This window comes from Cyprinodon tularosa, unplaced genomic scaffold (genome assembly GCF_016077235.1).
Source record: "Cyprinodon tularosa strain WSP-4 unplaced genomic scaffold, ASM1607723v1 ctg32, whole genome shotgun sequence".
NCBI classification, from domain to species: domain Eukaryota; kingdom Metazoa; phylum Chordata; class Actinopteri; order Cyprinodontiformes; family Cyprinodontidae; genus Cyprinodon; species Cyprinodon tularosa.
In genome coordinates this window covers 459,307-471,513 of record NW_024039030.1, presented here as the reverse complement: position 1 = coordinate 471,513, position 12,207 = coordinate 459,307, and the positions used below count along the sequence as shown (strand labels likewise).

At 33.6% G+C, this 12,207-nt stretch overlaps 1 protein-coding gene across 36 annotated transcripts in view; it reads left to right on the top strand.

Annotated features, from left to right (window-relative positions):
- The window catches only part of kcnma1a (potassium large conductance calcium-activated channel, subfamily M, alpha member 1a), a 196,747-nt gene that overhangs the window by 109,263 nt on the left and 75,277 nt on the right, over positions 1-12,207 (top strand). For all 36 annotated transcript variants that reach the window (XM_038292992.1, XM_038292995.1, XM_038293010.1 and 33 more), the window contains exons 5-7: positions 1,424-1,535; positions 10,172-10,247; positions 11,932-12,007. In XM_038292992.1, the coding sequence (XP_038148920.1) occupies positions 1,424-1,535; positions 10,172-10,247; positions 11,932-12,007 (264 nt within the window). The remainder of the gene's footprint in view (positions 1-1,423; positions 1,536-10,171; positions 10,248-11,931; positions 12,008-12,207) is intronic.

The following is a 12,207-nucleotide window of genomic DNA, read 5'->3' as shown; positions in this document are numbered from 1 at the left end:
CATTTCTTCACAATTTGTTTCACTGCAATGAAAAATCTGTCATTTCTTATTTGAATTGAATAAAAGTTATGAAAAATTGTTCAGTCCCATGAAAATATTAAAGCTTTCCTTCAAACATTTTATATATATATATATATATATATATATATATATATATATATATATATATATATATATATATATATATATATATATATATATATATATATATATATATATATATATAATGTTTCAAATGCGGTACATTTGTATTTTGGTACCCTCAGCAGAAAAACATCTTTTGCAGCTAATACAGCTGCAGGTTTGTTAGGTTTTGTCTCTACCAGCTGCAAACGTCCAGCCACCGACCTGTCCTGTGCTTAGATAACTCAAGCACAGTCTGAAAAGATAAAGAGTCTCTCTGAACCACAGTTTTTAACCCTTTCCTGTTAGATTTTCCTTTTAACTTTGACTAGGTCATTCTAAAACATAAGCTTGCTTTGATATAAACCACTCGATTGTTCCTTTAGGTGACGGCCAATGTTTACTGACCCTGATCTGTCCTAAGTTTTTTCCATGATGGTGTTTTATTTTACTTCATCCATCATTCAATCAACCTTAATCAGATTCCCTCTCCTTACTGAGGAAAAGTATCCTCGTAGCACAATGCTGCCACCTGCATGTTTCAGTTTTTTTTTTAGATTTATGTGCAGAGTTATTCTAACTCTAGAAAGCCAATTATTGTTTTATCTCAAAAAAATAACATTCTTCCATAACTTTGCTCTGTTACTTACTTGCCTATGGAAAACTTTTAAACAGAATGTTTTATACTATTCTTTAAACAATAGTATACTTATTTTAAGAGGGCAAATTTGTGGACTGTACAACCAGTAGATGTTTTGTTTAAAAGTGTTACCAACTGAGCAGCTGGTAACGTTATAGTAACGTTATAGGGTTATAGTAGAATGGAGCTCTTGACTGTTTTTTTTTATTATTTCCTTCCTGTAGGTTTATGTGTATGTCTATGTCCCTGAAGGCTGCAGCTGCGTCTTTTAAGGGACTGGAAAAATGTAAAATATAAAATGTTCAAAGCATGGTATGAATAACCCCCCCCAAATGTATCCCTGACTTTCTCTTGTGTTTCTTGGTCTTTATGGTGTCTCTTAATTTTCTACATCAAACCTTCTGAATGTTTCATAGAACACTGGGGTTAATACTCAATATTATATTATACGCAGACAGCTTGCATTTACTTATACAGATCTGGTTGACTGCACAGGATTCAATATACTGTAGGGCCGTACACATGAACCGTACATTTTAGTTTTCTAAATGCTTGGAAAATTATGAATCATTTGTGTAAGTTTATACAATTAGAAAAATTCGATATTTTTTGTGTAAAACTACATTTCTTTCCGTAGTGACTGTAAATATTTTCTGGCAGTTTATAGCAGCCAACGACAAGCTGTGGTTCTGGCTGGAGGTGAACTCTGTGGTGGACTTCTTCACTGTTCCTCCAGTGTTTGTCTCTGTCTACTTAAATAGAAGCTGGCTTGGTAAGTTTACAAAGCTTAGGTAACATTTAACACACCCCGTTTTCCCATTCCTTGTTTCTTTCTATTCTTTCACTCCAGCTCTTTTTTTTTTTTAAACACTACATCTCTTCCTCTGCCTCCCGGTCTCCCGTCTGTCTTTCCTTTAGTAGGGGCATGTCTCTGAGGCCATGTTGCTTGAGGCTGAAGTCAACTTTCCCTAGTCGTTAGAAGTGACAGGGCTGGGTCCTCTGATGTTTTAGCTTACATAGACCCAGCAGAGTGAATGGATTGATGGGGTGAAAGAATGGGGCTGTGCTTTACTCTTTTTTTTCCCCATATATGTGTATTTTTGGTTTATTTGTAAATGTATTCAAGCATTGCACCTGTAATACCTCACGTCAGTCAATAACTGCCTCATAATCTCATTCACATCCACACCAAAAATATTCAGTATTGTGTGATCCAGCATACACCTGCACTCACTCATGCATGAGCCAACTGGAAAACACCCTAACCTGCATTACATAACGACCTACTTTTCTCTCTGTGTTTAGAGAACTGTGACCTAAATTATACTGCAGTGAAAAGGGTTTGATTCCAAGTCTGTTCTTTTTTTGGCCCCTATGTCTCTCCTGATAGGACCCAAAAAAAAAGCATCTGTGTGATATTATCCAACCTCGGTTTTTCTTTTATTTCATTGTCTACAGGTAGAACTATTTTCTCATCCAGATTGCTCTTTGCTAAACATTTAGTGTTTTTAGCAATTCCTGCCCATAGTTTTGATATACCATGTCATCAGACTGGTTATTTAATGTCTATATTAGCTAGAAAGATCCTTAGTCTTTCCACAAACAGTATGGGGGTTGTGTCAGGGGACAAGATATCTTAATCTGTAGGAGGTTGCAAGATACAAGATATGAAGACGATGTACAGTAGTTTTTTGTTTTTATTTTGAAGCTTTAAACTATTTTGTTAGTGATTAATACTGTATTTTTTGTGTATTTTGTAAATTGCGGAAGCATTCTTTCCTTAAAAGGGTTTTAAAGTTTATTAAGTTTGTGTCAAGGTTTGGTTGGGGTTTGAGGACCCAAATGCAGAGGCAGGTTTGTTTTTAGATTTAATGAGAGGTTCACAAACAACTGAGGCAGAAATCCAACATGAAAAAAGTAAAACAAGCCAGAACCATGGAGACATCAGGGGAAAACAATCACGACGAGGAAGACAAAGTAAGACAGGGTTAGACGAGGAACCAGCACTGAGAAACTGCACAAGGAGAGTATTCATGGGAGACTAACGAGCTGATTGGGAGCAGGTGTGAAGAGAGGAGTCTAGAAAGGAGCTAGGGAAAAGGAGACCAACACAAGAGGGTGACAGAGGGCAACAAATAAAAACCTAAGAACAGAAATATAACCAGAAAACACAACAAAATAGGAATTAAACCAATAAAACATGGAGCAAAGTAAAACTGAATACTCAAAAGAAAACATAACAGAAACAAGACTGTGACAGTTTGTCTTTTGACTATTTATTCATAAATTGTTCTTATATAAAAACACTGAACGATAACAGAATAAAGTGATGTTGAGCAGTGAAAATCTGCCTCTCTACTAAGATTACTTGTGTAAATGTAAATAGGGCTTGTAGAAACATAGGACTTTGATGTTTGATTTGGTGGCGTCTTCGGCAGCTGTGGAAGTTTTCTTATGAAGGGTTACACATTTTCACAGAAAAAAAACAAGAGTTGCATAATAAATGAAAAGGATGAGAGCCAGGGTTCCTCTTTCTCATATTCATCATTTAAGGTGTCCGCATCGTAGCCCAAGGGATATGGGCGTTAGGGTCTTGATGAGGGTGATGAAAGAGTTTGAAACATCAGTGTGGCTGTTGCTTAATGTTCTTTTGAGAGGAATCACCTTTGAATAATATAAGCTGTGATTGTTGCATGAAGCATATCTATTTTAGGGCAAAATTACAGCTTTATTTTATCTTTTTGTCAGACAAAATAAAATTTTCTTGCAGACTTTTTTTTATTTTTTGTACTGCCTTGGAATTATTTTTTTACTGCTTGTTCATTGCCTATTTAAGAGGTTTTTACCCATAATAGATATTTTCAAAGTAAATTATCTATAGTGGTAAAAAAGGCCAAAAAAAGCATTTTTATTCAAACTAAAATCTGATTTCTGATTAAATTAATATTGTTAGGTCTACATACAGATTAAATGAAATATGTTGGGGTTAAAAAAAAAATCTGAAAAACCTGTCATTAAACATCAGTCAATAATGAGGTTTAAGACTTTCATACTCTAAGCTACTTTTGAAGGACTGCTCCTATGGAAACTGTTAAAGGAAATGTGAATGATCATCTAGTTTGTTCAATAACGTGGTAGAAAATATGCTGAATGTGTCTATCTAAAACGAAACTATTTTTTTTTATGATTTTAGTTAGTTAAAAGTCAAGTAATCCATCCATCTACCCATTTTCCATCACGCTTATCCCAAGCGGGGTCACGAGGGATGCTGGTGGTCAAATTATTTAAAAGTGTTGTTAGTGAGTGAATGATAGTTCAATTTGTGCACCATGTTAAGTGGTCTATCCCTTGAACATTAGAACATTTACCGTTTTTACAGAAGCAAAGGATCCAAGTTATACAGGTAAAGATGTTTTAAAAAGTCCACAATTAAGTCAAACCTTTACTGCACAGAGCAATATGTGCAGAAAAATGGAAATGGGAACCCCTAAGATGTTACTTTGTCAGAAAATATCTGTTATATTGATTCAAAGATGATGAGTATTCAAAGGTTTTAGATAAGGTGTGAAAAATTACTTGTGCAATAAAGAAAGTTGCACCATTTGTTCTTTCAGTTACACTTAAAGTTATACTTAAATACAGTTATTATGTTTTTTTAATATATTTATAGAAATATTCTACTCTAATGCTTTATAAGTGTTTTTTTTCCTCTTGGTTCAGTTGCATAAATGTTTGTTGCATTAATCATTCCTGCAGAGATGTCTTTTCCCCCTCTGTTATTATTTTACTGTAGTTATTTGTGACAGTTCAGATACATTCATGTGCACAGACTGTCTACATACCGTAATCATCATTATGCCAATTCCTCTTATGTGGCCATAATAATCACACAATATGATATTATTTCATATTCTCTACTTCAAGATCGCACCTGACCTGAAAAAGTGCACAAAAAAAGCCTAGGACTTTACACTCTTTGAAACAAACAAAAAAGTATGTCATTACATTCAAAATTAATTATAAAAATAAACAAATAATTAATAAAGAAATCTAAAAAAAAAATGTAGATCATATAGAAAATCTTAGAGGTGTGTTGATGAGAACAAGGCTGAAGAGGCGACCTCAGGGCTGTGCAGGTTTTGAAGACGTTGACAAGGTCAAAGACCCATTTTCTGTCCTTCATCATTGTAAAATGGTAATAGTTGTCATCTTGGCAAGAGGGAATGTAAATCATTTGATGAATATTTTGATATTTGCAATTATTTCCAGCTTAATAAATAACCTTAATTTTGCCAAATTTCAGCGTCATTATTAAATAAGTCATTATACCACAGCAGTAACAATAACAAAATAATCACATATTAAGGTTTTTTTTTTTACATAATTTCTCTAGATTATAATGATACCTGTTCTTGATCTGGTTATTAGTAAAAAGCTAAGAAAAATCCACCAAAGCATGAGGTAACTTTTAATTTTATTAAGCTCTCTGGTGGGATTACCCTGACAGTAGTTTAGGTTTTAGAAGATCAAAGATGTTGAAAGGCCACACTGTAAATGGAAAACAACACAATTGAAATTCAGAAAGTCAGAAAGCATGTATCTTTGTGAGAATACATTGATGATATAGTGTTAAGGAAGTGAGTCATCTTCCTTTGCTTCCTATGAGACACCTAAGGGGGCTCTTATCTATTAATCTTACCTGGTATTCATTTCATTTAATTAGATACAGGGTTTCTTCTCAGGCTTTATTTGGGAATTCCAGATAGGTTATTAGCTTTCCATAAACGTAGGGAAGGGGACATAGTCAGTATAATAAATTAAGTGTAAGAATCAAATTCTTACACTTTATAAATTTAATATGAGGTCTGTTGTAGGTGTGCTTTTCAAAGACCTCTACTAGAGGTTCTGCCCTGGCCTCCTAGCATGGAGAAGCTGCAGCCTATGGAAGAATAGATACTGTGCAGTTGATATGGTGTTCCTTCTCCTGCAAATTAGACATTGATTAAGAGAATAACGATGTGTGGCTAATGTTAGAAGAGCATGTACAGTTCTGCTTCTGCAGGAAAAGAAATTAATCTTCTTTAACAACTTAAACCCACGTTTCCTCAAGGGAGAAACTGGGTGGAATTACTGAAGCATGTGGCTCTTTGAAAGATGCTCATAGATCTCAGGGCTACAGAAGCTTGGCCGTCTCAGTCTCCTCCATCTGCAACATGGAATGACTCTGTCAATAAATGACTCAAATAATGTATTAATACATTATTTGAAAATGTAACTCTGTAGCTAACAGCTGTCTGCTGCAGGATGTGAAAGAGGTGCTTTGAGGCAGCAATTTTAATCCCATATTTCTACTGCCTCCTAGTGGAGAATAAGTATAGCATTCTTTCACTCTTATTGTGGTGTTGGAAGCAGCTGAGTGCAAATGCCTTGTATGTCCTTTAATCAACTGGCAGTAAGCATATTCAGGGTAAGTAAGTAGGTTATCACTACTATCTTAGCCGAAAGATGTTGATATGTGGTAGCCTTCTGTCCAGTGTTAGCTTAGTAAGAGCAGCGTCAGATCATGCAATCTAAGCATGGCTTGGCTTACTGTCTGTATTATTGCAGATGAAACATCTCTGACTACTGATTGATAAAACAGTCCTGCCAAAACATGTGACTAAGGGGTCATGCCTCATAGATCCACAATGAAGTAGGCCTATTCGTTGGCACAGGCTGTAAAGACCTTTTTGAATGAGCATTATGTGAGCAGACGGATGTGTTTGTGATTCTGTGTGTTTACTATGTTTGACAGTGTGAAAGAATTTTTGGTGTTAAAAGACATTTTGACATTTGTTTTTAAAACCGATGCTTATAGATCTATTTAATTATCATTATTTGTTTTATCTGCTTAACTTTTGTTGATAGCTTCTGCATTTAAAATAACCTTTGACACAATAATGGACATTTATACCACAATGTGTACATACTGTAGTGTTAGATATAAAAAATAAAAAAAAAATATTATAAACTGAGTGCCAGACACTTTGGGCTTTGGACTTATTAAAAACTTGTCTCCATATTCATTTCAGAGAATATGGAGACAAATAAATACCACGCCGAAAGCATTGGAGCAAAGTCAGTTAAATTCTGTTTTTAGAAACATTCCTTAATTTTAAAGTTTATTTTTAGGCTCTAGTGGCCTGTATTTATCTGTTGTTTTTTTTATATATGGAGACAGGAAAGTTCCTTGTTTTTATTTTAATTCAGATTAAAAAGATCTATAATTTATGTGTGATTATTTATTTTATCTTCTAATATAGTGCTAAGAAATCGACAACTTGGTAGCTTTCTGGCACTGTTGGACCATCATTAAATAGAGAATTGTGCATAAAAATTCAAAATTTGGAAAATTTGCTAAAATACCTGTGCTCTCTATGAAAACCCTTTTCGAAGCAACTTTCTTTAGAGACCAAAAATATAACCGTTTAACCTTCACAATAAAGCTCATTCCAGTTTTTCAGTTGGGGACCTTTTTAAGTTCTGATTGTTTTCTAGAGAAATTAATAATAAGGGGCTAACCTCATCTTGTGGAATAATCCTTAACCCTTGAAAGATATGGGCTGGAGTTTCCGTTCATTTTAAATTTAATTTCTACTGCACCTTTATGGACTAATAATGAATTCACTCTAAACACAAAAGGAATGAGTGAATTATGCTATCCCTACAGTATGTAGAGGCACATTATGAAGCAAAGTAATAGAAATAACATTTTCCTATCAATGCTAGCGGCATGAAAACAGCAAAGCAAAATCCGCAATGAAAGCCAATTCACTTGAGTTAAAAAATCTGTCGTTTTTTTATCTGTAGCATTTTTTTGTGATCAACTTCAGACCTGGTCCAGTCGCTGCCTCTTCCCTGCTCTGCTGTACTCTCTGCCCGGCCTCGCAGTCTGCTCTCCCGCTGCTCCTTACCTCTGTGACCTCCCTCCAAAACTTCATACATAGTTCTAAAGGAAATCACCTAGATTGAATCTTGAGAAATTAAATGGTATTACAGCTACACGTTAGTTGTTTTACCTTTTTTTAGCAAACTTATATATCTGATAAAGAGATAAACGGAACAAAAAAACACAAAAAAACAAAACAATTGAAAATGCTCCTGAAAGAAAAGCAAGGAAATAGATGTAAATTCAGCACTTCCATTGAAGTCCAAACATGACTCTAGTTATTTACTCTGAATAAAACCATGTGAATTCTTATATAGCTGTAAGTTAAGGTGTACATTTAAATAAAATCTATTTTAAAATCACATTTTTAAAATATGAATATCAAAGCCTCTGCAAAATAGAACTAAGAAAACAATTCAAAGTGCCATGTTGCTGTATAGGACACAGAGACGAAAAAAAATGAAAAAGTTATATAGTCTTTGCAATAATAACAAAGATCCTTTGATCTGACCTGCACACAATGACATATTTAGAAAAGTATTTTCTCATTTACCTTTGTATATTTAAGAAACATACTGAAATGAAGGTTAACTATTAATCCTTAAAAATTTGATCGTCTGTTGCAAAGACAGGTTTAACATTCAAAAGACAGCTTTTTAGAAAAACTAGGAATGTGTTCATGGGAATCTTTGATCCCTTTTTTTCCAGAACTCAATAACAAGGTCACACATTGATGTTGGGCAAGACTGTGAATTTTGGCTCTAGTTCATGCAAGTGGTATTTCCTAGGGTTAAGATCACCAGTGTTTGTTAAAGAATAGCTTTAAGGAACTCTTGATTCGCATATCCTCTTTTCCTAATTAATATCATAAAAAAGTCTTTTACTAGAAATACTTGTACATATTACCATATTTGGTTGTGTAAGATCAGAGGTATACTTTGTCAGATTTTCAGTTGTAAAAAAATGTATCTTTAATTGGACTTTCATCATTCTCAGAAATGCTTTGATTGTAGATCTTTTCTTCACAAAGGAGAGGTTTTCTTCCCTAAATTTTTATACAAAATTATCACAATTGTGTGTTCATGTTCTTATTTTAACATGTAGAAAGACATTTGAAACAAGAGGAAAATTTATATTATATATTTTCGATATAAATTTATAGAAATGTCTGACGTATGTTTGTAGCACTATTGCCTTACAGGAAAAAGGTTGTGGGTTCGGTTCCCAGCCCAGGGTCTTAAGCGTGGAACTTGCATGTTAAATACATAACAATAATCATTTTCTTAGTCTTATTATTATTATCATTATATTACATATGACATATTTGCTGGCAAGTGTGCTTCTATGGCTATTTCCTACAGTACTTTAGAGTGGATTTGAAATACCACAATAAATGCAGAGCACACCCTCTTGAAAAAGGATTATTGTTTTTTTGCCCTGCATTATTTTCATATCTGCTAATCCTTGGCAGGATGCAGACCTTTTTGTAAATTAGGTGCAACACAACTGTGTGCAGAGAGGGAGGGAGAGAGAGAGAGAGAGAGAGAGAAAGCTCTGCAAGAGTTGACAGTGATGCTCTGTAAGGCCGGGAGAAAGGTAAATCGGTTTGTGTGGTGCGGATTAAGGGCACTAAAACTCAACACAGAGAGAAAAACCCTTCTTATTCAAGCTGACATTCTGATCACATAGACATTTTGAGGCTGGACTGTCATGATGAATGTTTACTTTTAGCTTTATTTTTGTCTGAAGCCCATGAGTTTTGTGGGAACGGTTGCATAATTTTAAAAGGACCTTAGAATTGATCTCAAATAATTTTCTTAGTCATTGGATGATTTGAAACAATGATTCCTCCTAAACTGCTTGTCTACCGCCGCACACACTGCGATGTGAACCTAGAGAATCTCCAGGAGACCTGGAGGAGAAAGAAGTCTTGTGGAGATCTTTTTCAGAATGGATATAGGGTGAGGCAGAGCCATCATGGGCAGGATCACAAAGGAGCGCAAAATGGATTTTATCATACTCTTTGGTCCTGTTTACACATTCTATCCAACTGGGGTAAGAGTTTTAGCATTAACAAATGCATATTCTGAAGGTGGGCTTTTATTTACATGTAAGTAGCCCCCATAAGTTTTTTTTTTAACGACTAGATTCAGTTCTGATTTGACATGTTATCATTGGTAATGCTCATAATATGAACTGTAATACACAGACATGGACATGTTCATTTTTCATTCCATCAGAAATTTAATCTAAAACCAACAATCAGAAGATGTCATCATATTTTAACTTCGTATTTTCCACATTCAAGCTGAGCCTTTGTCCTCTAAACTTCCCACTAACTCCTGTTTTGCCTCATTTGTGTTTGTTAACATTCTCCATAATGAAGTTTTGTTTTCTTTCTTAAAATATATTTTTTACTATTGTGCATTTAATTGTGTGTTTTCTCACACCTTTCTATATTTGCTCTTGTCTTTCAATAGGTTTAAGATTTCTGAGAGCGCTAAGACTGATTCAGTTTTCAGAAATATTACAGTTCCTAAATATTTTGAAAACAAGGTAAGAAAGAACATTCTTTTTCTTGTATTAAACGTGAAACATTTTCATTCTTACTTGTGCAAGATACTTTATCATAAACTGACAACACCTTAAAGTGAAAAACCCTTTTTTGTTTTTATTTAAAGCAACACTGCATAACTCTCTTGAGCCAAGTAATAACTTGCTTATATATATATATATATATATATATATATATATATATATATATATATATATATATATATATATATATATATATATATATTTTTCATGCCAGTATCCACCATTTGGCATATATTAATGCTCTGGCCAGACTGTCTTTCTCAAAAACTTACTTAGATTTGGATCCATCACTGAATGTGTCATTTGACCATGTTGGTCCCCTAAACAGAAATAATATTTGGGACCACCCTTTGCAAACCAGCAGACATTGCAAAAAAATATGTAAAATAAATAAATAAAACCTTCTAGAAGTTTTTTTTACTTATTATTTATCTTTGTCAAGTTATTGATAATTATGTTTAGCATAAGAATTTAACAGTTTTTAACACTGTATTATATTCCCACTGTATGATAAAGAACAGAGGAAAATAATGTGTTATTTGTTTAGTTGGTGGGCAGGGTTTAATGTCTATTAGTAACATAATGTAATGTAATTGTCCACTTGTAGAGATGTTCTATGATTTATAATGACTGTCCTTAAAGTTGAACAAGTCAGACTCACAATGGAATGTTGATGCAAAAGGGAAGGGCATTGTAATAACCTGTCCTTACTTAATAGTTAGCCTCAAAGTTGGATTTTAAATCCACATGCTTTTTCATCTTGGCATGATATATTATTACAAGTTATGAGTTTTGAGTTTGGGCCCCACTCCCACAGACTGCCACTCTGGGTCTCTGACCCTTAATCCCACACTTCTCCCCGCACACCGCACAATGGCAGCCAACTGCACCCCAAATGGATGGGTTAAATGAAGGAAATTTCTCCAATGTGAAATCAAAAAAGTTCAAATTAATAATGTTTAAATATATTATATTTCATGATACTGAAAAAAAAAATCTATTTTTAACTTTTTTTAATTTTTTAAAAATATTTTCTAAAAAATAAGCGCCCACTTTAAAAACCACTGACCTAGAGTTCTGCTTTTTGGCTAACTAAGCTAAAAGTGTTTACACAATAAAAATATGATATTTCTCTGATTTAGAATTTAATCTAGAGGAGTGAATGAAAGTTTATCTTTACAAGTAACTCCATGAATTGTCATTCTACTGTTTCCAAAGTAGCCTGATAACACACACTGTAGGCAGACATCTACAGCTATGCAGTAAATTCTAGCACCTCTACTGGCTTAAGGTTACACAGTGTTGCTTTAAGGACTAATTGCACATAATTTTTTTAGTTTGCAGATTTTTTTACCAACTACAGTTTCTCTTTCATTACCTGTTATTTTAAAATACTTTTTTTATTAGTACTAAATAAATAAATATATATATATATATATATATATATATATATATATATATATGTATGTATGCATAAAATTTTATTTATCACTCTGTGTTCATTAAGAATTTATATAATTTTTTCAATCTCAATTATGTTACATTTATATTTTAATCTTTTTTGAGTTGAAGTAGAATATTGTACCAGTTGTTACTCTCATGTTTTTCTCTTTAATTGTCTTGATATTTGTTTCCAAACCAGCAATTCCATCAAGCTGGTGAACTTGTGTTCCATCTTTATAAGCACATGGCTCACGGCGGCTGGATTCATACATTTGGTATGTCAACTTTAACATTGTGTACGTGGTGGTTTCCTATGTATAAATAATTGATTTTGTGAAAAGAAAATGATTGGTACAGTTGCATATTTGAAAGTATATATTCCTTCTGTAGATCGCACACTTCACCTGGATCACACACTTTTTTTTAAAATCATCACTGAGTTTTTGGCCAAATTTTTCCAGGATATTTAACCACT